The sequence below is a fragment of the Aspergillus ibericus genome, assembly GCF_003184845.1.
Source record: "Aspergillus ibericus CBS 121593 unplaced genomic scaffold BO80scaffold_64, whole genome shotgun sequence".
In the NCBI taxonomy this organism is placed as follows: Eukaryota; Fungi; Ascomycota; class Eurotiomycetes; order Eurotiales; family Aspergillaceae; genus Aspergillus; species Aspergillus ibericus.
The window spans coordinates 128,403-150,228 of NW_020292162.1; the positions used below are offsets into that span (position 1 = coordinate 128,403).

At 52.2% G+C, this 21,826-nt stretch overlaps 11 protein-coding genes across 11 annotated transcripts; 5 read left to right on the plus strand and 6 right to left on the minus strand.

Moving 5' to 3' along the window:
- The first annotated feature begins 398 nt into the window (after positions 1 to 398).
- BO80DRAFT_245799 (uncharacterized protein) lies at positions 399 to 1,107 on the plus strand. The gene has a single exon (XM_025714589.1). It carries the CDS (start codon positions 567 to 569, stop codon positions 1,053 to 1,055), a length of 489 nt encoding a protein of 162 aa, XP_025570320.1. The 5' UTR covers positions 399 to 566; the 3' UTR covers positions 1,056 to 1,107.
- Positions 1,108 to 1,222: 115 nt separating this feature from the next.
- Positions 1,223 to 2,352, minus strand: BO80DRAFT_417875 (NAD(P)-binding protein). Its single transcript, XM_025718234.1, has 4 exons — positions 2,288 to 2,352; positions 2,003 to 2,235; positions 1,668 to 1,945; positions 1,223 to 1,588 (listed from the first exon to the last, which is right to left on the minus strand). The coding sequence occupies exons 1-4, from the start codon at positions 2,343 to 2,345 to the stop codon at positions 1,273 to 1,275; spliced, it is 885 nt and encodes a 294-aa protein (XP_025570321.1). The 5' UTR covers positions 2,346 to 2,352; the 3' UTR covers positions 1,223 to 1,272.
- Positions 2,353 to 2,540: 188 nt separating this feature from the next.
- Positions 2,541 to 4,903, minus strand: BO80DRAFT_485545 (Zn(II)2Cys6 transcription factor; the record flags this gene model as incomplete). The annotated part of the gene is made up of 7 exons (XM_025723497.1): positions 2,541 to 3,021; positions 3,064 to 3,222; positions 3,267 to 3,444; positions 3,495 to 3,678; positions 3,722 to 3,788; positions 3,832 to 4,680; positions 4,734 to 4,903. 7 exons carry the CDS (start codon positions 4,901 to 4,903, stop codon positions 2,541 to 2,543), a joined length of 2,088 nt encoding a protein of 695 aa, XP_025570322.1.
- A 411-nt stretch (positions 4,904 to 5,314) lies between these two features.
- BO80DRAFT_429497 (CaiB/BaiF CoA transferase family protein) lies at positions 5,315 to 6,655 on the minus strand. The gene has a single exon (XM_025720475.1). It carries the CDS (start codon positions 6,625 to 6,627, stop codon positions 5,368 to 5,370), a length of 1,260 nt encoding a protein of 419 aa, XP_025570323.1. The 5' UTR covers positions 6,628 to 6,655; the 3' UTR covers positions 5,315 to 5,367.
- Positions 6,656 to 7,889: 1,234 nt separating this feature from the next.
- BO80DRAFT_245822 (uncharacterized protein) lies at positions 7,890 to 8,471 on the minus strand. The gene has a single exon (XM_025714590.1). The coding sequence runs from the start codon at positions 8,388 to 8,390 to the stop codon at positions 8,085 to 8,087; it is 306 nt and encodes a 101-aa protein (XP_025570324.1). The 5' UTR covers positions 8,391 to 8,471; the 3' UTR covers positions 7,890 to 8,084.
- A 259-nt stretch (positions 8,472 to 8,730) lies between these two features.
- BO80DRAFT_429498 (MCT family MFS transporter) lies at positions 8,731 to 10,322 on the plus strand. The gene is made up of 5 exons (XM_025720476.1): positions 8,731 to 8,896; positions 8,941 to 9,528; positions 9,574 to 9,669; positions 9,716 to 10,000; positions 10,047 to 10,322. Exons 1-5 carry the CDS (start codon positions 8,772 to 8,774, stop codon positions 10,210 to 10,212), a joined length of 1,260 nt encoding a protein of 419 aa, XP_025570325.1. The 5' UTR covers positions 8,731 to 8,771; the 3' UTR covers positions 10,213 to 10,322.
- Positions 10,323 to 10,642: 320 nt separating this feature from the next.
- On the plus strand, positions 10,643 to 12,021 carry BO80DRAFT_392893 (aromatic ring-hydroxylating oxygenase subunit alpha; the record flags this gene model as incomplete). The annotated part of the gene is made up of 3 exons (XM_025717236.1): positions 10,643 to 11,445; positions 11,491 to 11,716; positions 11,761 to 12,021. 3 exons carry the CDS (start codon positions 10,643 to 10,645, stop codon positions 11,962 to 11,964), a joined length of 1,233 nt encoding a protein of 410 aa, XP_025570326.1. The 3' UTR covers positions 11,965 to 12,021.
- A 2,960-nt stretch (positions 12,022 to 14,981) lies between these two features.
- Positions 14,982 to 15,299, plus strand: BO80DRAFT_449727 (uncharacterized protein; the record flags this gene model as incomplete). Its single annotated transcript, XM_025721760.1, has 1 exon — positions 14,982 to 15,299. One exon carries the CDS (start codon positions 14,982 to 14,984, stop codon positions 15,297 to 15,299), a length of 318 nt encoding a protein of 105 aa, XP_025570327.1.
- A 1,004-nt stretch (positions 15,300 to 16,303) lies between these two features.
- BO80DRAFT_429499 (putative nucleoside transporter) lies at positions 16,304 to 18,290 on the plus strand. Its single transcript, XM_025720477.1, has one exon. The coding sequence runs from the start codon at positions 16,684 to 16,686 to the stop codon at positions 18,220 to 18,222; it is 1,539 nt and encodes a 512-aa protein (XP_025570328.1). The 5' UTR covers positions 16,304 to 16,683; the 3' UTR covers positions 18,223 to 18,290.
- Positions 18,291 to 18,433: 143 nt separating this feature from the next.
- On the minus strand, positions 18,434 to 19,478 carry BO80DRAFT_468989 (UbiA family prenyltransferase; the record flags this gene model as incomplete). The annotated part of the gene is made up of 2 exons (XM_025722971.1): positions 18,434 to 19,366; positions 19,419 to 19,478. The coding sequence occupies 2 exons, from the start codon at positions 19,476 to 19,478 to the stop codon at positions 18,434 to 18,436; spliced, it is 993 nt and encodes a 330-aa protein (XP_025570329.1).
- Positions 19,479 to 19,844: 366 nt separating this feature from the next.
- BO80DRAFT_459379 (terpenoid synthase) lies at positions 19,845 to 21,809 on the minus strand (the record flags this gene model as incomplete). The annotated part of the gene is made up of 6 exons (XM_025722340.1): positions 19,845 to 20,637; positions 20,695 to 20,976; positions 21,020 to 21,190; positions 21,235 to 21,584; positions 21,634 to 21,733; positions 21,787 to 21,809. The coding sequence occupies 6 exons, from the start codon at positions 21,807 to 21,809 to the stop codon at positions 19,845 to 19,847; spliced, it is 1,719 nt and encodes a 572-aa protein (XP_025570330.1).
- Positions 21,810 to 21,826: the final 17 nt, after the last annotated feature.

The following is a 21,826-nucleotide window of genomic DNA, read 5'->3' on the forward strand; positions in this document are numbered from 1 at the left end:
CTGCCTCGCGTCCATCTCCGGGTCTTGACGGCCCGAAGCGTAAATCCTCCATCATTCCGTGTCTCCCGACCCGATATTGGCTCCGGACTATACTTAGGGCCCAAGACTACATCCAGAGCCGAATCTCGATCGATCGGCTCACTCGCAATCGATGGCTCTAGTAAACGCCACGGGGTTAAGCTTCCGGGGATCTCATCTCGCCGTGCATATTGCCATGCAATTGGCGGACATAATGGCCGGAAAGCATACCATTGCGCCACGTTCGGGTGACTGCAGTAGTCTGCTCTCGGACCAGTGGAATCTAATATGATAGATGGCCTGACTCAGGTACTTTGACGATCAGACTATATCCTCATTGAGAACTATATTCATTGATCAGGCCACCTTGAACCGCCTGAGTTGAAGGTTTTGTTGGTATGGATGTCACCAGATTCTTACCACTCGCAACATCATGAGCACTTCCTTTCCACAGTCACAATCGCAATCCAGCACCCCCTCACTATCTCAAACTCAATGGCCAGCCTCCCCAAACTACCCCTCCTCTCGACATTCGACTCCACCGTACTATGCATCATCGGCACCGGCCCCGGCCCCGACCAACCCAGCAATCAAACAAACGTCAAAATCTCCATACCCCGCATCATCTCTTAGGGCTCTCTGTATATGATTTAACGCCGGATCCTCGTTCTAGCAACAGACATGACAATCCCATCTTCAATCCCCTCTCCCTCCTTCCCTGGCGCCCCGTCCCGTCCACCATTCGTCATACCCTTCATTCCATCGCGTCGTCCCGTCGTCCAGATTACTTATATCCAAAACAATTTGTTCAAAGTCAATTCAAAGAGCCCACCCGCCACTCAGGAGGCAGATCCAGTACCAGCCTTGCTTCTATCTTTCATTATAATGTTCAAGTGGAGATCCGTCCTAGCAGCTGCTACGTACTTCTCTCAACGAAGCAGTGCTCGGTGTTCCGGGATAAATCTGGACGAGTAACTGTATTCATCATAAAGTACTTTTATTTGTTTGACTGCTTCTGGAGATATAGTACTATCTGACCTTACTCCCACGGAAGGTTATCGCTATGTCCAGACAACGAAAGAAAGAGCCGAGATTACCAAGTCATCTTGTTGACTTGCGATCCGGTTTCGAGAAAGTAAGCATACAAAGGGACTCGCAGCGTCTCATTTTATTCTATATAAGATGCCAGCGACGGATTCCGACCACAACCTAATCCAATTCACATCAATATCGAGATAGAATACGTCATTGAGATTACAACTTCGCCTTCGCCTTCCTCTCTTTCTTCAACACCTCCCTCACCGGCCCGATCAAATTCCTCACCAACTCCTCCGATCGCGCCCGCGAGGCATACATCTGCGTCGGGGAGACATTCCACGGCGGGATGATGCGTCGACCATTCGGTCCGGGGGTGGTAATTTCCATGACCGCGCCACCGGGATATTTCCCTTCCTGTATGAGAGAGAGCATGCATTCGGCGACTTCTTCCGCCGAGACGTGGTCCATTTGGTCGACGGAGTATTGGGTGCGGAATTCGGGGAGGGTGTTCCAGAGGGGGGTGGGGACGAGGCTGGTTCTGTTAGTATGGTTTGTATGTCATGATGGGTGGATTAGGGGAGTTAGCAGAGGGGGGGGGGGGGTTATACTACCCAGGGCAAATGGAAGTAACTTTCACGCCCTCTAACGCATCCAGCGGGGCCATGGACTTGACGAAGCCCCAGAGGGCGTGTTTGGATGCTGCATACACCGGGCTGGCGAGGGAGCTACCAAAGGCTGCGATGGAGGATACGAGACAGACGACGCCTTTTTTGTTCGTTTCTAGGAGAGCGCGGATGGCGAGACGGGTGAGTTTAATCGGGTGGTTGACGTTGATGTCGACGGTGGCGTAGCGGGTTGTTTCGGTGTCTTGCCAGAAACTGGCCCATTTCTGATCATGGGTTAGTAGAGTGAGGATGACGGAGGGTGGATGGGAGGGTGGACTTACGGGCTCAAAGATCCCTGCCGACGCAACATAGACATCTGGGACATCGTTCCATTTGTCGCGCGATAGTTGAATCAAGGCCTCCAAATCCGCCCAGATACGCACATCACAGCGCTGGAAAACGACGGTGTCGGTGTTCTCAACAAGCTGCTGGGCTTCCGGGGTGAGTTGCAGATCGGCGACAATGACTTTGGCGCCGTTGGCGGACGCCAGCCGGGTAAGCTGCAGGCCAATCCCTGTAACTGTTAGCGTCTGAGTCAGATGGTCGGACGTTGTGGTTATACTTACCGGATCCGCCGCCAGTCACTAAGACGATTTTATTCTCGATAGGAAAGTCGCCAAACATGATTGTCTGCCGTGAGGAGAAGATGACGTGGGGAGCAAGGGATGACGGGAATAAATAACCGCGCACTGCCTCGGCCCCAGTTTTACAGCGATCCTTCGTCCTTGGCGTGGTTTAGCGCGACAGACCTGTTGACTAATATTGCAGTTTTCGGAGGGGGTTTAGATGCAAGCTATCCTGCATGTTGCTGCATGGATGTTAGAGGAATCGGTAGAGGAATTCTAGATTCTGCAGATTGAGCGATGTGTCTTGCGGAGGGATGCCTAGCATGTCGGTATAATCCTCGGTGCCATGGAACAAGCTGTACCAGTCACTAGGCATGCTGACATCTCCGGAGAGATTCTGTGGTAAAGTTGGTGGAAACACGGTCGCATGAGTTGCCATCTCTGGGACACCACTAATAGCAGGAGAATCAGTGGTGGTCGCAGCAGGACTGCAAATGTCGGTCTGCGGTGGCGGTGCTGGAACATCTATCAATCGGAGAGTGCGTGCAGTGCTGTCATCCAGACACCGAAAGAACAAATTCAGCACCCAGTTCTCCAAATCCCAGGATTTCTGCAACTCTTGCAGGCTCAAAAGGCACAACCGGGCCCGGTGTTCGGCCAGCTTGCGACACGTCCCGGAGGATCGACGGAAGTGGACGGTGTGGATACAAAGGGTAGAAAAGGCATGAGTGATTCTACATCATTAGCAGCAGTTACACCGAGGGTATGTCACTTACAGATGAGGAGGACCATGTTGGACCAGGTTGTGCGACAGCAGATCTTCCAAGATCCGGGTGCTTTTGATGGCAGCATCCAAGGCGATCTGGCCTTGGCTGTCCATGTCTCCGTCTGGAGGGTGCAGGAAGGATGGCCGGTATAATAGGATGTAGAGGTTACTAGTAATATGTTAGACAGGTCGTCAAATTGAGCATGTACATACTAATACGTCATATGCAGCAGTCCCGCGAGAAACTTTGCCCTCGGAGTGCTTGCATTTTCCAGGCGCAGCTCGGAAGGGATGTGTGATTCCCAATCCACCAGTTGCTGATGCAACGCGGCACAGGATTTGCCACTTGATGACTCGGTAGGTGAGTACAGTGTCGCAACCAGGATACGCACTGGCCTGTCAGTACTGCAGCAGGATCTTAGGTGAAAGAATGAAACGTACATATTTTGGCCAATTTCGCCATCTCGATCGGATAGCTAAGATCCTCCACACACTGCTTACCAAATGAGGTTGGATCATCCTCATCCTCCCGAATATCATCGGGCTCTAGCATAGCGACATCACAATCTTCATCTCGAATCCGCGGTGGGAGACCGAGTCCTGCAGCGCTTTGCTGATCCCGGGTCTACGCGTGTTAGCAGCGGACTATCCTTAGGGTGATAACCTACATAAAGAGCCCACCATATCCGCTTCCACAGCCCTTCTTCTCGAGGGGAATGGAAAGAGAATTTCGACCTGATTAATTAACAACAAATTTTCAAGACGGAAGGATACTCACATCAAATGCATCCCGCGCTTCTGCGCCAGACTAATAGCACTGCCCAACCAAAAGCGCAAATCTCGCTCTTCCGACGGCCCTCCTCGCCAAAAGCTCAACAAAAACAAGGACTGTACTTTGACAATCTTGTCAGATTCCCAGTCCGCATCATAGATGGCCTTTGCTCGGCTATAGAAAAGAAACTTGGCCCAATAGCGAACGGAAAACCCAGTCCGCGCAAACGCCTCATCCGTACAAAGACTGACTCCGATAAACAGCATGACCTGCAGTAAGAGTGGCGATAAGCTCCCCTGGACATAAGCCTGATGAACAGCCGCCCGATCCAGAATGGGAAAACAGGGGTGGAACCAGGTGAAGTAGGCCTGTAGAAGTGTGTCGCAGGTTTCAGCGGGTGGATACGAGAAAGCCCCATCGGCTCGCAGCTGCTCCTCTTGCTTCTTTTTGTGCGCGCGGAGAGCTTCGTCGCGGGTGTTGATAGCGAGTCTGTCGGGAATGGGGTAGTGAAGACGCGTCTGATGCTTTGCCCCATTAGCACTTCCAGGGGAGAGACGCCCTTCGTCGATGACTACAGTTAGAGGGCTCGACTCGCCAAAGAACACCGTCTGATGAGAGACGCTCGTGGAATCCTGAGATATGAATGGAGTGTGTTTTCGCGCCTGAGTATGGGCATGTTTCCCCGATTCCAGCTGCCGTTGTAGTACCGGGGGGCCCATGGACAACGGAGTCAGATGGTCCGCAGCTTGAGTAGCAATGCCATATCTTGCTGCTGGGGACTCTGATATCGAGTGCCCCGACACTGCGTCCTTGTCGGATGCGTCATGATGACCAACCGCCTTCTTCCGAGGATACCTAGTGCAAATCAGTCTATGTACACCATCAAATACCCTCAGCCAGTGCCATACTTTCCTCGCTTCGAAACGCCTATCTCGCAGGGTACATTCAGCATCACGCAATTCTGACACGGGTGCACCTGCATCACATTGCAGCGGATACGCCGTCGGTTGCAGTGGAGACACGCTTGTTTGGCCCGGGTTTTGACCTGGCGGGGACTCGATTGCTCTGGGGATGTCATTTGGCATACCCGGTAGATCCCAGTATATGTCGATTTGGGGAAAGGGAACAGAGAGAGGGAGCAAGTAGCCTGTTTGCTGCCGGCTTTATGTATGAGGCCGGGCTTGGCAGGGTCTGCTCGGCGGGGTGGCTGCGTGCCGATGCACGCTTCGGCGAGGATTACAAGTTGCCGACATACAGACAAATTAGAACGAACACGGTTTCAGATAATTATGGCACATGGGTATACTTGAGGAGTAGGTCGTGCGATACAAGATTTCAGGCTGATGGACATCTACAGTGTCAATCTTCATGGTCCAGCTCATATATATTGCCTGTCAGAGGCGAATATGAGTGAATTTCGCGGGTTGCTTGGTAGCTTCAGTGAAGCAGAGACAGAATTTGGAAAAAGCGACAACGTGACCAAATTACCCACGGAATGATTTCTATAAGCTGGAATAATGCTAACTGTACATCTATGCAACTCTACTCTGATTCCTCGTCGAATCCCAACTCTGCCAAAATCGCCTCATTATGCTCGCCCACATCAGGCACCGCGTCCATGCGCGCACCATACATATCCGCATCACCCAAAGTCATCCCCGGCGGCAACAACGCCGGGACTGTCCCCGCGGGAGTCGAAACCGTTGTCCATCGCTGCCGCGCCTTGAGCTGGGGATGGTTCCACACACCCTGCATATCATTGACACTCGCATTGGCAATTGCCACTTCATCAAGCCGAGCAATCACCTGCGCAGCCGACAGCGACGAGAAGACCCCACAGATAATCTCCTTCAGCTCCTCGCGGTTCTGCGACCGGAGCGAGTTATTCACAAACCGCTCATCCGTCGCCAGACTAGCATCACCCAACACCACATCACAGAACTTAGCCCACTCGCGCTCATTCTGAATGCCCAGCATGACCGACTTGCCATCGCCCGCCTCAAACGGTCCATAAGGATAGATAGCCGCATGCGAAGCCCCTGCCGGGGTAGGCCCAGGGGCATTATCATAAGTATAATACATCGGGAATCCCATCCACTCGACCATGCTCTCCAACATTGAGATATCAATATTACACCCCGGCTTTGCCGGATCCCGATCCCGCTGATACAACGCGGCCAGGATATTAGAGTAGGCGTAGCTCCCGGCGCATATATCCGCAATGGAAACGCCCACCTTTGCTGGCTCCTTCCCGGTACCAGTGACGGAGAGCATGCCGGCCTCGCTTTGAATCAAGAGATCATAAGCCTTCTTATCGCGATATGGCCCATCAGGACCATACCCCGAGATATTACACACAATCAAGGAGGGATGCTCCGTCTTGAGGTCATGATAGGACAATCCCAACCGGGCCGTGGCGCCAGGGGCGAGGTTCTGAACAAGGACATCCGCGCGACGAAGCAGACGCATCAACACGCGATGGTCACGAGGTTGCTTCAGGTCCAGGGCGAGACTCTCTTTGGATCGATTAGTCCAGACGAAATGCGATGCGAGGCCGTTGACGCGGGTGTCGTAGTTGCGGGCGAAATCGCCGACGCCGGGACGCTCGATCTTGATGACTCGGGCGCCTAGGTCGGCGAGGTGGCGCGTGCAGAAGGGGGCCGCGATGGCTTGTTCGAGACTGATCACTGTGATGCCGGTGAGGGGGCCGGGTTTTGTGGAGGCGGTGGTGGTGGTGGAGGAGGCATGTCGGATGCTGGAGAGGTAGTGTAGGGGATGGGTGAATGGGCGAGTGGTTGGCATGGTGGTGATCAGTTGGTGTCTGGTTGCGGGGGTGACCCCGGTTTATCAGAGGCATCGGTCGGAGAACGTCGCCGAGCGTGGGGCATGGTTATATGGCGGGTATATGCCTCGGTCTCGGTTCTTACTCAGAACTGCCCCATGCAGGGAGACAGGAGTATGCCATGGATGCCTTCTAGAACAGGGACTGTTGTTCCGGTCGGAAAGAACCACAGGAAGCCGTTTGCCATGCTTTCTGGGTTACACAAGCCAGTGTCCACCTCCATGTAGATGATATCCCTCTGCACCCCGTACTCTGTCCCTTCTACAAGAATGAGTTGTCTTCAGCTCAGCGCTTTTATGTTGGATAAAACATTAATCTAGTCGGATACCCGTACAGAGGCACGGTGGGGAAATGTCCCTCCTTCTTGCGGGGAACGCGGGTGGAAGCAATTGGCAAATATTGTTCTCACTAGCCTTCGAACAGTGCACGGCTATATCAAATACTCGCGCGAGGGATTCTCACTGCGACGTTCGAAGCATTTTCTTCTTATCACTAATTGCTTTACTCACCTAGATCATCTCTCAGTTCCATGTAAGCTGCAGGAGGAACCGATCCCTGCCAAATCCCTACGCCGTTCGTCACCTTCGGCCGATCGCGCCCGGATTGCCATCACACGTTGGTGGCGCTGGGTGACTACCGGATAGACCGCTATTGTACTATCAAGTCTGGGAATTATTCTCCGGTCGATATTGAGTAGCCGCAAGCCAAGCTATGTCTTTTCCCACGTGGCTGACACGCGACATCACCATTATGCTGGTCTCCTACGTTGTTCAAGGCTTGTTGTTCAAGGCTTCACCGCGAGATGGCCGCTAAGGAGCGGACTTATTCGGCTGACCTCTGGTGCTGGATATGCAACTCCCCTGTCTGCCGATCCTTAAATCGCAGGCCTTCGGCTTGTGCTATTCCACGGCTTTGCTGATGAACTCTCAGAAGTGCCGCATGGTGTGGATGATGAGACAGAACCGGGCTGGGCTTCATATAAGTTCGAGGATGAGTCGTCTGGCTATATGGCTTGGTATCAAGTGAAAAATCGCCAGAGGTCAGGATGATGGTCGCTAATTGTGGTTCTTCAACCTCAGAGCCAGAGAAAAATCTCACACCGCTGCTCAAAGATCACTTCCACCCTCGTGTGGTATAGCTGTTCCGGTGATCGCCCAAGGAACCGAACCTTTCGATGATCGGCTGGGAGGCACGAGTCGCTGTTCCGAGCGTTCGGACATCCTATTGGTGGGAGAAATCTGCCGCGCACGTCATGACTTAGCAATTGGCCGACGGACGTCAACTGGTCACAGCGCAGTCGTCGATACATCCGATTTTCCCCGGCGACACCAGATGTGGACCAGGTCGATCCAACATCGCAAGTCTCGAGAGGACTGTAAAGCGTCCTGCTACCGCCACGGTGGGGAACATTGGTGGCTCACAAAAATGAGCAGAAGCTGCATGGTAATTCCAAAGCCGAGTGGGACTTGCAGGGCGGAGGAATCGTCCTGTGAGAACTGAGAAGAAGGAACTTTGCCCGGCAGGCAGAGTTTATGTATCCTGCGGGAGAGCAGGGCCCTGTGGAGTCAGTGGGCCAATGCATCTCAAATTTGGGGTTAGTCTCCAGCCGGGGCCCTGGGAAAAAGGCTTCAGCCGTACTCGCAACTGCAATCTCAATCCGCGACAAGCTCACGAAACAGACCATCAGGCCGGAGCTGTATAATATCCGACCTATCTCAGTCATGCGCTGCCGTTAATTTCTTTTCGCATTAGACACCTTTGTCAGAGGTTATTGGTTTGACCCGTCAGGTGCAGCGACAGCCATTTATGTCCAACTCGAGGGCCGTTCGCATAAATAGCGCGACCCTGTCATTAAGATCCCTGTCGCGTTCGCGTCTTCGGACATAGGAAGAGCCGAAGCCCGACACGATGGCCACGTCCAAGGTCGCCTTAGCGCCCGAGCGCCTTTCTTTGGCCGGATTTAGCTCGTAGACCGAACACTTTAATGAGACTGTCGAGGCTTGTTCCGCTATTTGTCATTTGCTGCATGCAGTCTTAAATCTGGATCACCAGTGTCGACATCCTATATGAGAAGAACCTCCGCCAAAATTTCCGCACCTCAACCATGTCGGAACCAAAGGACCAGTCGGTGACTGAGCCAAATATCCCCCCGGAAGGGGGCGTCAAAGGCTGGTTGACCGTGGCGGGTGCTTTTTGCGCGCTCTTCTCTTCATTCGGCTTTTTGAATGCGTAGGTCTTCCGCCTTGCTTTATGCCGGATACTAACCTCAACAGGATCGGAGTATTCCAAACCACCTACCAAGAGACGTCACTCAAAGACTACGATGCATCTGATATTTCCTGGATTTTTGCCGTGCAGCTGGCCCTCATGTGGGCGCCAGGGCCGCTTTGGGGTCGCATCATCGACACATACGGCCCCATTCCGGTCCTCTGGCCATGCAGTTTTCTGTGTGTCCTGGGCTTGTGCATGACCAGCCTGGCACACGAGTACTACAATATTTTCCTTGCGCAGGGTCTTTGTTTTGGAATTGGAGCGGGTGGAGTGTTCACGTCCGCGATGATCTGTGTCGGACAGTGGTTCGTCCGCCAACGGGGTCTCGCCACGGGTGTGGCTGTTTCTGGTAGCTCACTGGGAGGCGTAATATTTCCGATTTTCCTTAACCGTGTTATCGAAGATATCGGCTTCTATGGTGCGGTGCGGTATACCGCCCTCTTCGTCGGTGTCATGTTGGTACTGGCGTGTGTGTTCATCCGCAGCCGTCTGCCGCGCAAAGAGTGGAACGGGAAGGCGGCATGGATTGACTTGACCTTGTTGAAGGAGAAGTCGTTTGGGCTGTATACCGCGGGCGCGTTCTTCGTAATGTATGCCATCTTCTCCATAAGTCCTTCCGTCCACTGACAGATCAGGTGGGGACTATGGGCCCCGTTCGACTATATTTCCAGCATGGCGATGAACGCGGGGTTCTCATCCACCCTGGCGTTATACCTGATCTCCATCATCAAGTAAGACTACGCCACTCCTTTTATTCGTGGTTGCTAACAGACCGAGCGCCGCCTCCGTCTTCGGCCGGTTAATTCCCCCTCAACTAGCCGACGTATTCGGCCACTTCAATGTGTTCAGTCTCTGCTGCTTCGCCACCGCAGTGTCCATGCTCTGTCTCTGGCTACCATTCAACTACCACCCTTCGCATGCAGGGATTATCGTCTTCGCCGCTGTATACGGCTTCTCCAGCGGCGCAGTGGTGTCTCTGATGATGCCCTGTGTGGCCAAAGTGGGGAACATACAAACACTGGGTCAGCGATTTGGGACGTTCCAGCTGATCATGTCACTGAGGTAAGTTCCGTCTATCAGATCGGAAGTATGATGCTGACTACGGCAGTTGTCTGACCGGGTTACCGATCATGGGCGCCATTCTGGAAAAGCAGGACTATAAGGATTATTCGGGGTTGCAGCTGTTTGGAGCTTGTTGTGCGTTACTCGGGTCTTTGTTGATTGGGGGGTCGACGTTTTTGCTGAGGAGGATGCGGAACACGAAAAAGATATAGCGCCGGGTTGGCGTGTGCTTTAGTGTGGAGGAGCTTGGGTAGATGCCGATTAATCCCGTCATAATACCCCAGGTTAGAGGAATGTTTAATAAAATAGAACAGACTGTACCCATGTCAGCGAGCTCCTGCATCGAAAAACTGAGCTGCGGGATCGTGAATGACCGTAATGGCGTGCTCCACAGTACTCCAATAGACACTTCAACGTCGACTTACAGATGTTGATGGCTAGTCTCCCTCGTCAGATAGGATTCATTCCAGCAGATAGCGAGCGATAACTGATAGCGACCCTTATCCGCTTATCAGCCCCCGGGCGACACCAACCCCCATCTTTGAAGCGATCCCCACTTATCGCACCCTTCAGTTATATAGCCCAGTCTGAGCCAGGCCTTTCGCGCGATTCGCAAGTTCACACCATATATACTCATTCACCATGTGGCGACTATTCGGCCGTTCCTCTGACTCCCCCGAGAAGAGCCCCGCTCCCCGGAGCCTGCCCGCATCATGGTATCGCTCCGAAGCCATGTACCAGCTGGAGCGACGGGCCATCTTCTCCAAACGGTGGATGCTGCTCACTCATGCCAGCCGGTTCACCAAACCGGGCGATTTTCTCTCCTTCACCGTCTCCAACTTCTCCTTCTTCCTGGCTCGCGATCGCGACGGTAACATCAACGGCTTCCACAACATGTGTCGACACCGCGCGTACCCCATCGTGCAAGCCCGATCCGGAACCGCCTCCATCCTCAGCTGCAAGTACCACGGCTGGTCCTACGGCTTCAAGGGCAACCTCTCCAAAGCTCCTCGCTTCGAGACCGTGCCCGGCTTCGACAAGAGCCAACACAGCCTCCTTCCCATCCACGTTTACATCGACAAGGCGGGCTTCGTCTGGGTGAACCTCGAATCCGGGGACCCGGAAGTCAAATGGGAAGATGACTTTGAGAAGATCGACGAGCAGCCACGAATGCAGGATTTTGACTTTGGCGGGGATTACACCTTTGACCATTACTGGGAGATGGATCTGAAGGCGAACTGGAAGCTGCTGATCGAGAACTATAATGAGTGTTATCACTGCGCCACTTCCCATCCGCTTATCAGTGGGGTGTCGGATCTTCCGCGGTATCGGGTTGAACCGAAGGCGGGGTACATGGAGCATCATATCTTCAACAAGGAGAGTGCAGATGCGCAATTTCGACGGGCCATTACGTATTTTTATCCGACGACGTCGGTGACTGTCACGTAAGTTAGATTCCCTAGGGTGAAACGAGTGACTGACAAGAGCAGGGACAAATTCTTCTACATCCAACGCATGATCCCGGTCAGTGCGACGACGAGCAAGATTGAAAATGAAGTGTATCGGCACAAGGACGCCACGGATGAAGAGTTTGCCAACATCAACGCGTTCTACCGGCAGGTGCTGGATGAAGACAAGGATCTCTGTGTCGGGGCGCAGGAGAATCTCAGTGCGGGAGTCTTTATCAACGGCGAGCTGCATCCAGACAAGGAGCGGGTAAGTTGATCATGGCCTTGGGACGAATAGCGCTGACCAGACAGGGACCGATTCATTTCCAGGAGAATGTGAGAAGCATGGTGATGGAGCACCGGCAGAAAGAAGAGGCACAAGGCGGACAAGAGATCTGGCCCGCGTTGCCTAAAGTGACGGGCGCGATGCGGTCGGGCAAACTGGCCGAGGAGGAAAACTTCTGCTCCCAGCTGGAGGCGGCCAGTTGTATGGCCCGACCGGAGCTGGCGTGGTAATCTCTCTGGATCCTTTGTAAATAGCATTTGAGCACTGCATTTGAGCGGTTATGTCAGTCATGCATTTGATGATCTATCCTCATCCGAGAGCCATACAGTAAGTGGGAGTGAACGGTGAAGACAAGCGCCACCCTCGGGAAGTGGGAGCCACGGAGATCAAAGCCACGGGCCGATCGATGCCTAGGTGAATAGTAGGTGCTTGGTGCCTGGGGGCATGGGTTCGTTAGCGATAGCCGACCCCGCATTCTCCTTCACTTCGCAGGCCCTCGTAGCCCAAGGGGAACAGGGTATTCCGCCAGATACCTCATAGACAAATGCCGTCTGAAGCAGGCCGCTAGTAGCCTCACTGAGTTGGATACAAGAAAATGCAAAGCACTAGGCTACAATGTTAAGACGCTAGAAGAGGGATTAGTCTGCCAAAATGGTACTGTGTTGCCATTCAAGGTATAAACTAGAGCGGGCGAGCCACAGGTACAACATACTATATGGTACAGTAGGAAAATATCGTTTAGCTTTATCATTGGACTCACAATTCTGTCAGTCCACTAAGATCAGAAGTTACTGCTACTTGTTCAGGACTGGTCAGTAACCTCATATCATTGCTCTGAAAGGAAGCGGTAATACCTCTGGGCCCCGTAAGGCGAGCTCGGCATTCTGAACCGAGTGCTATCACATCCATAGACACACAGCGAGTGACACAGCAGACGTGCACCATTTCAACTCGGGGCATTCGCCCGGGTCCATTGCTCGAGGGTCTTTGCAACGAAAGGTACAACATGTACGTTGATAATCCCTCCTTAGAAACATATAGGGATGGTGCTTCCCTACCCAACCCCCATCTTCCACTGATGATATGAAGATGGGAAGTCTAAGCTGAGTTCCCCCATAGCAACCAGTGCAGCGCAGTGGGGATGGAAATCACACACAGGGTTGTATCTCTATTTTGCTCTCCCTGCCAATCCCTAGGTCAGGATGCTGTGACATATTTGTCACTAGTCAACAATCTGTTCCCACTAACGGGCTTTTCGCACCGTACCATAGTACATAGCTGGAGAGGGTAGCGGGGTGATCCCCCGGAGAATAGGTTTTCCTTAGGTTCGCCCAGAAGGCATATGTGAATTCCACCGCGACAGGATTAAAAGGTGACTGTCAATGTCTTGTGAGTGGTTCGATTATGTCCGTATGCCAGGCAAGTGAGTAATGCACTAATCTGGTTTCCCACAGACATAAGGACTAGCGGTGTCAGCTGAACGTTGTATGGTGTCGTGACTAGGTAATTATTTGCTAGGGGCGCTGTAGAATTTTCTGAACCCGGCTTGAACTGTGATAGCTAGGAAAACATTCAGACCTACCCTAACTATTTGCCACTCTATGGTTCAGTACGATTACATTCGCCGACTTGTTGTTTCCGCGCGTATAGCCTAGATAGCTTCGATAGAATGACTTTACTTCATTTCCCCGGACTAGCTTTTCCAAAGATACGTTCATTGAATTCTCCAAATTGGGTGGGTTTCCTGCGTCCAGTTCAATATAACCAAACTAGATGATCTGGTCAAGTTCAAGTGGCTTAGCCTAACAGCGATATGATGTAACATAGCAGCCATACTGGACAAACCGTCAGCACACTACATACTCCCGTCACCATGACACCGGTCTACGTCAAGGCACTGACTCACACTGAACCTTACTTTTTGTCTTATATATTCCAGCCTTATGCTATGCTAACACTCGATTTCTCAACCCAAGACAACTCTTTACTCTCATACATTCCTTGACTATAATCATGAGTCAACATATCAAAGATCTGATAACCGCTGTCCGCCACGCCAGGAGTCGCCGGAAATACTCCAAGATACCGATAAAAAGCCTCCTGCGGCTTCCTCTTTATATCTTTGAGATAATCTTGGAGCATTTACCTCTTCCATCTCAGGCCTGTCTGGTGTTAACATGCCGAACACTATACCGAATCTACACCCCCATTATCCACGATCGTCGACTCCGGTTTCCCCGGTTATTAGCGGCCCGCGATCCTACTGTTAGTCTTGGTCAAGGCCAAGTTCTTCGAAATAAATTTCTACACCAACTGCAAAACGACAAGTGGGCTTTCTGTGAGGCATGTCTTAGGCTCCACCCTTGTAATGCGATGAAGGCTGGTCGTCAGTGCAATGCACACGCTGGGATCGTCGACCTCTGTCCCTGCATCAGTCTCACTCCACGAGAAAAAAACCGCCTGGTCCGCCTTCTCGTGTCCAGACCAAATGCTAAAGACCGTCGGCATTATTTCATTGAACAGGAACAACGATTTGAGCGACTGACGACCAAGGATCCACGCTTCCCACGGAGCTTGACCGGAAAATGTACTCAGGCACTGGTGCACCGCTGCACGGTGCACAACCATCCCAATGCCCGGATTGATCTGAGACTCACATTATACCTGGCAAAAGTAGTCGAAACCTCGAATCTTGTGTCGCGCACGGACTATTATGTTACCTTATACCCCCAGCCTCTTCCGGCCTCGATGACGCCGTATTTTGGATGTCCCCATCGGGATTTACTCTCATGGGCGTTTCATCGACACTCAACCCACAGTGATTGCCTGATCTGTGATACGTGGTTTGGGCCGAATTGTAAACCGGATGTTGATGTTAACGAACGGGATGTGTATGTTGAGAAGCTTTTGGGGGGGATCAACTGGCCGCCAGATAAAACCTGGCAGAAGCAATGTCGAATTTGAGACCAAGCTTCTTAGGCCAGGCTCTGGGAGGTGCTTTGCTCTTTTTCTTATTCGTCACTTTTGGGTACCGGCTCGAAAATGATACGATAGATACAATATCTTCGCTCCTTCCCTTTCACACGCTCCTTCCATTGTAGATCTGAAGGCCATCGTAGTGGCATATTGTAGATTGCAACGAGATCCCTTCTTCTCTTCTCTTTTCCCTCCTCCAATTTCCTAACTATCATTAATCCAATAGTTAGCTTATATATTTACTCTATAACTTCTTCAATCCACTATCATTATGTCGGCAATCGAAATTGTCACTGTCACTTGCACAATCCTGGGCGCCTTGTTGGCCATCGTCACAGTATGCCACCAGTGTCGGTTTCCCTCGCGCTGGTGGCGGTGGCGAGAGAGCCGAATGAGAGACCCCGAGCGGGGGGGGGTAGGCCTGGGGGAGGGGGTGGTGGTGAGGCACGAGGAGGAGGTGGTGGTGGAAGCGGACGTGCAGGGAGTCCCGCAGCCCCCCTCGATCCCCGAACTGACCCCCGTCGACCTAGGCCTCTCTTTTCTCCCCTCGGCGGTCTCTCAACAAGGCGCCCAGGATGCCGAAGTGTGAGGAGGAAAAATTAAAAAAGCAAAAAAAAAGGGAAAAAAAAAACAAAAAAACCAAATACCCAAGGTTCTACTCAACATTGGTGGTGTCGAACGCGAGGACCCAAATACCCAAGGATCTACTCAACGTTGGTGGTGTCGAAAGCGAGGACCCAAATACCCAAGGATCTACTCAACGTTGGTGGTGTTGAAGGCGAGGACCCTGTTGAATGACTAATCAGTCATCTGACCCTCGGCCACCTGAATCAACAAGCTTCAAGGCTTCACATCCAACAGACCCAAATACCCAAAGCCTTTCTCAGTGTTGGTGGTGAATCTGTCAGGAAATAAGGTGTTGAAGGGGAGGAATTGTGCTTGTGGTGTTGAATCGCGAGAAGCTGTTGGAAATGATTGTCTTGTTGGGAAATGTTCTCACGTTTCTACGAAGTGCTGGTGGTGATTTCTGCTGGGGATGAGATGTTGAAGGGGAGTGACGCTGGGTGGCATCTTGCTTGAGGTGACGTATGGCTAGAAGCCATTGGAGGAGATTGTCCCCTTTGGGAACGTTCTCACATTTCTACGCAGTGCTGTGGTGAGACCTGTTGGAGATGAGATGTTGAAAGGGAGTGATGCTGGCTGGCATCTTGCCTGTGGTGCTGGATGGCGAGAAGCCGTTGGAGGCGATTGTCTCGTTGGGAAAAGCTTTACGCAGCGCTGGCGGCGACTACCAAGGTCAGAACGCACTCAACTTCCATCCTCACTCACCAACTCATGCTTTTCATACAGGTCGAACCTCAAGCTATCGTTGGACAGACCCAGCGCATCCTCGGACCCTTCGAAAAGGCCATACCAGGATCAGACCCTTCAGCATCGGGCCTGCGAGAGAGGATATCACTAGCAGACAGCTCTATGAGACTTCGAGTCAATTCATGCAACACTGCTGGCGGGGTATGCATGACCAGCATCTCGCAAGCCAAAGCACAAGATAATAATTCCCAGTCTCCAAGGCAGTCATCGAGGATCAACGGAGATCACCGAAAAGCTTCTTCGCTTATCGCCACATGATTTCAGCCCCGGCGTTGGCAGAGCGATTAATCTCGCGACTGTAAGCGATTGGCTCCACTCCAGCGCAGAGTCAGCTGCTTATCACGTCTCGACCGACGGGGGTGAGACATGGGTGCCTGATTTCCCACGGCGAATCGTACCACGTGCCCCGTCGCATGAACTAACTGATAACCCGCAATCCGTCCAATGGGCTGCTACTCTAGCGTTTCTTATCTTCCCCGCAGCCAGCCTTGTTTAAATCTCGACACCACAGCGTTACTCCCAGGAAATTTTTTCATCCTCTTTGCTTCAATAAATTGCTGTCTGTCCCTTGTCCGTTCCTTCCCACCTCCTCGCAGCCCATCATGGCTTTTGATCCGGAAAAAGGTCTAAGCACCGTCAACTATGCAACGCACGACCAAACCTCCGATACCAATTATGGTACGATTTCACATGAATCCGGCATCATGGCGAAACTTCGCGCATTCGAAGCCGCCATGGACAAGAAGCTCGGAGTCGAGTCCGAAGCCATCAGTCGCAAGCGGCCTGAAGACAAAAGAGAGGTCCACTGGGTGGAGGAATTATCCATGGCATTACTCTGGGCCAGCGGCACAATGAACACCTCCTGTTTCGCCACGGGCTTTCTGGGCTGGGAGTTCGGCCTTAGCATGAAACAAGCCATCCTCATCAGTATCTTCACTTCGATTCTGGCCGCATCGCTCAGTGGATACTGTGCCACCTTTGGTGCCGTTACTGGGTTACGCCAAATTAGTGTCAGTCGGTATAGTTTTGGTTGGTGGCCGAATAAACTCGTCGCTCTGCTTAATGGCATTCAGCAATTGGGTTGGGCAGCGGTCGCGTGCATTACTGGTGGTTTGGCCTTGACAGCCGTGTCGGATGGGCATGTTTCTTTGATTCTGGGAATTGTCATTCTGGCTGTGGTCGCGCTGCTCATCTCCGTTGTGGGACTCAACGCCATTCTGCTCTATGAGCGATACGCTTGGATGGTCTTCTTCATCATCTTCATGATCATATTCGGCGAGACCGGGAAATATGCAGACAACTCCGCTCCCGCTACCGTGACCGGTACCTCCTTTTCCGGTGCCGTGCTCAGCTTGATTGCCGTGGTCTATGGATCCAGTGCGTCGTGGTGCACCATGGCTAGTGATTACTACGTCCACTACCCTACGAACGTCAGCCGCGTCAAAGTCTTCTTCATGACCACCTTCGGTATCGCAATTCCCACCTCCATCGGCATGGTCGCGGGCTGTGTGGTCGCCTCTGCTCTAGACAGCAAACCAGAGTGGTACGACGCGTATGACAACCAGGGAATCGGCTACCTCATTCAAGACATGCTCTACCCTCGCGGATTTGCCAAGTTCCTCCTCACGCTTCTTGTCTTATCCGGAATCAACGTCAACGTTATTAGTATCTACAGTTCTGCCATCTCCTTTCAACAACTCTCGCGGCCCTTTGGTCGTGTTCCGCGGTTCATTTGGACCTTGATTTGCTTCGCGTGTATTCTGGCGCTAGCGATCGGTGGGCGCCAGAAACTGAACACCTATTTGCAGGACTTTTTGAGTCTGTTGGGATATTGGTGTACGAGTTATGCAGTGATTCTGTTTGAGGAACATTATATTTTTCGGAAGGGCGATTTTGAGAATTATGATTTGGAGGGCTGGAATGATCCCGCGAGGTTGCCGGTCGGGATTGGTGCGAGTGTGGCGTTTGGACTTGGGGTTGTGGCTTGGTGTATGGGGATGGACGAAACGTGGTTTATTGGTCCACTTGCGAAGCTGATTGGTGATGCTGGCGGTGATATTGCCAATGAGTTTACGTTCGTTGTTACCGCGCTGAGCTATATCCCGGCGAGGTATCTGGAGCTCAAGTACTTCGGTCGGTAGCTAGTCAACGGGGCTGAGTGGTTGGGTGTATGCTATTTGTCTTTGAGGTGTGCTGTGTATAATCAGATAAAAGTATGATGACTTAAGAATCGATGAGTGGGTGTCCAACTAAATTTCGTCCGGCAGAAGGACCTAGATCTAGGTCGCTATGACATATCCGACAACAAACTTCTATCAAAACAGCAGTCTGAAAGCGAACGTGGTAAGCACATCAACCCAAACTACCCCAAGACCGGACAAAAACACCATGATCCTTGAACAACGGCAACATCCAAATGACCCCCGTCCACGCCGTCCACATCTTCCAAGTCATCCTATCCGCAGCCACACCCCGCAGCAACAACGTCCGACACGCAATAGCCACCCCCACCCCAACAGGCAAGACATACCCCAGCACACCCAACCCCCAAAACGCAGGACACACAACCGACCACACCACAACCGGAACCGCAACGGACCACCGGGCCGGCCCGTCCCCCCAAACAATCGGAACCGTCCGACGATTCTTGGCACGATCACCCTCCATATCCTTGATATCCTGGATATGCATAGTTGTCCCGATGAGGGCGCTGGTAATGAGAATCCACCAGCATGTGCGCGGGGGAATGTCAAATTTCCCACAGGTGGCGACGCGTAAGGATCCCTTGTTGTATTGCGAGAAGGCTATGGCGAGTAATACGTTCCGGAGAACGAAGCCGTCGTCGCCGCCGCCGAGGTCGTTGTATGTCCAGTTTAGGGTGTACAGGAGGGCGGTTTCTTCCCATGCGGAGAGGTAGATGCTTACTCCGAGGACGATGGGGATCATGAGGAGGAGGAGGTGGCGGGTTTGGGTGCTGGTGATTAGGCCGGCGGGGAGGGGTCGCCAGGGTCGGTTGATTTTGTCTTCGGATACGGAGGAGGGGAAGCGCTGGTTGGAGAGGTTGAATATTAAGAGGTTGAGCCAGTTCCAGAGTATTACGACAGGAATCCGGGACAGGATGGGGAGGAGTTCTGGGGTGGGGTTGTCTGTTAGGAGGGGGCCGGAGAGGGCGGCGCTGAGTCCGAAGAGGGTTTCGGGGATGATGAAGGTTGTTATGTCGTCGGATGTGAAGAGGTAGATGGTTTTGATTATGCCTATGTTTGGCCAGGGGGGGTTGTTGGGAAGCTGTGTGTACTGGTGATTAGGTGAGGGTAGAGAGATGGAGGAATGGTCGTACCCTAGCGGAGTTCGGGGAGAGAGTGTCGGCTCCGATCGTGTCGATGTTCTTGACCTGCATTGCGTCTATACTGCTGGATAAACTGCATAAGACAGATTGTTGGACTGCTGGGAAGAAGAAAATAGAGGAGTGTAGGTTTAAGAACAACGTATCCTCTAGTAAAATTTGCGGCTGGAAATAAGCAGCTGAGCAGGCTGATGCCCCACTTGATCCGAATGATTTTAGTGGCGAATATCCCTGTTCCGGGCTTGTCAAGCCGAGGTGCTGCCGAACACGGCGCACGGCTCGCATAAGAAGGGCATTGTTACCCGAGTTGTCTCCCGATTCGTGACAGCTGATGGTAGTGTCGGCATAGATTCCCTTGCATAACAGTCACGATGGCATATGGAGCGGTGTGCTGCAAGTCTCGTATAAATCCACACCAGTCTAGAGCATTGCCAGCCAACCTACCAACAGCCGTCGTGTCAACGGTACCCGCATTTTCGTCGCTTGCTGCAGGCTTATCCCCCTTCTCTCCCTTAGTAACCGTCCAATGTCCATATAGCTTTCCACTGTTGCCCGGACTGGCTGCCTGACTCCACTCGGTAGCTCCCCAATCGCTCCTCGGCTGCTGTGATAGAACCGGTCCGCCTTTTGTAGCATTCGCTCCTGTAGCTCATAGATAACAGGGGAATTAGGAGACTGGAGCACATCTCGCGGCGTAAGGCCGACTTCACCCAACCATGTGGCAGGGATATACACCCGGCCAATTGCTGCATCCCGATGGATGTCCCGAGCGATGTTGACGCATTGGACAGCTAAGCCCATTTCCCTTCCTGCATTTGTGAGCTCGATCATATGTGGGGCTCGTTCACGATAGCAATGTGAGAAAATAAGGTCGAGAACCAGCGCACCGACTGTGCTTGCTACATATGCGGAGTATCGTTCTAGGTCGTGTTCGGTCTCGATCGGGAAGGTTCCTCTCTCAGGGTCGAAGCATAGGTCCATCTCAAACCCTTTCAGCAGGTCATATAGTGGTTCCTTGGATAGACCAGACAGGGGAAGGGAGTCGATTGATTGAAGTAGTCTCTCATATTTCTTCCCTTTCGGAGGTCCAGTTGTATCGCCACTGTTGATTTTCACGTCGAGGATGCTCTTGCACTGGGTGATCCAATATTGCGCTTCCTCTGCATTCTCGGCTTCGTCAATGAGATCGTCTACCACGCGACAGAAGGAATATCTATACATGTTAGAAGAGCAGCAAAACGTAGGGAGCAAATCAGGGGTAGGCAAATACAAAAATATCAGATCAATGCGGAGCTGACCCTGGAATAATGCGCAGCCCAGAAACATGCTTTGGCTTTTCTCCTTCAGGCAGGATACCGCCTGCGACAATGTAGATATCCGATCATCGTCTACGGGCATCGGTTTGATCAACCCGAGCATTGCAGCTTTTAGCGACGATCCCTTTGACGCTGGCTGAGTGAGACGCCGGTACTCTTCCAGAGCGAACGCATAGTCACACCCCACCAGTCCCATGACCACCATCAAGTTGGTGGCTAGGAAGAAGATTGCCTCTCTGTTATCGTCAGACCGGCCTACTATCCATACTGGAGACTTACTCCATTTCAAGCCCATGGCACTGATAATCTATTTTTGTGCCGGGTTCGATCCTCCAGGTTCCTGCTCCCATGGCACGCGCATCCGCGATCCAGAGATAAATCGTTGGCAGGCAGACCGACGCCATTATTGGCTTCTGGGGAAGTGCCGTCACGAACGGATAGGATAACACCCTTTACACAGTAAGCCTCCATCTTCACGAAGCGAGCAGACGTACCACTGAAACAGTAGGACCGGACAGACCCATACAAGGATCAATCCCAGGTATGTGGTCCGTCCTCCACATAGTAAACATACGATCCCGACCCCCATCAATCCCATAATTGCCACTGCAAACACATCTCGGCACCGTTTCTTGCGACATGATCGAAGGTACATAGGCCGAACAAGGGGCTTCGTAAAGATGCAGTATACTACGCCGGTAGTGTAGGTCTGTATGACGAAGAAGAAGACCTCCTCCATCGGAATTCTGAATAGCGAGGGGCCGGTTACTGCGTCGAGCGGGTAGCTCCAGATGGCTGTTCGGATGAGGTAGGAGTCCCAGGGGATCGTTGCGATGACGGCAATCTGTTACTCCTCGCTTAGATTCATCCCCATGCAGAATAGAGGTATGTACCGTGATCAGAATCCATATTTTGTAAATGTCTTGCCGGGTAAAAAATGGGTAGTATAACACCGTCAGCGCTGTCGCCAGCGGGATTGTATAGGTACAATGGCTATTTCGAGCTCATGGTCAGCATTCGGCAGAAAATAGGTCCTCCTGTCTTACAAAAAAATATAGTCCAGCCCCATTTTGCTATTGTCTGATT

Excerpts from the sequence above, each read along its gene's own strand:
- BO80DRAFT_429499 (XM_025720477.1), top strand. The coding sequence starts at position 16,684 with ATGGCTTTTGATCCGGAAAAAGGTCTAAGCACCGTCAACTATGCAACG.
- BO80DRAFT_245822 (XM_025714590.1), bottom strand. The coding sequence starts at position 8,390 with ATGACTGAGATAGGTCGGATATTATACAGCTCCGGCCTGATGGTCTGT.
- BO80DRAFT_245799 (XM_025714589.1), top strand. The coding sequence starts at position 567 with ATGCATCATCGGCACCGGCCCCGGCCCCGACCAACCCAGCAATCAAAC.
- BO80DRAFT_417875 (XM_025718234.1), bottom strand. The coding sequence starts at position 2,345 with ATGTTTGGCGACTTTCCTATCGAGAATAAAATCGTCTTAGTGACTGGC. Across the intron at positions 2,236-2,287 it reads AGTGACTGGCGGCGGATCCG|GGATTGGCCTGCAGCTTACC; the intron begins GTAAGTATAACC and ends TAACAGTTACAG. Across the intron at positions 1,589-1,667 it reads GTTACTTCCATTTGCCCTGG|CCTCGTCCCCACCCCCCTCT; the intron begins GTAGTATAACCC and ends TAACAGAACCAG.
- BO80DRAFT_429497 (XM_025720475.1), bottom strand. The coding sequence starts at position 6,627 with ATGCCAACCACTCGCCCATTCACCCATCCCCTACACTACCTCTCCAGC.
- BO80DRAFT_429498 (XM_025720476.1), top strand. The coding sequence starts at position 8,772 with ATGTCGGAACCAAAGGACCAGTCGGTGACTGAGCCAAATATCCCCCCG. Across the intron at positions 8,897-8,940 it reads TCATTCGGCTTTTTGAATGC|GATCGGAGTATTCCAAACCA; the intron begins GTAGGTCTTCCG and ends TAACCTCAACAG. Across the intron at positions 9,529-9,573 it reads GCGGGCGCGTTCTTCGTAAT|GTGGGGACTATGGGCCCCGT; the intron begins GTATGCCATCTT and ends CTGACAGATCAG.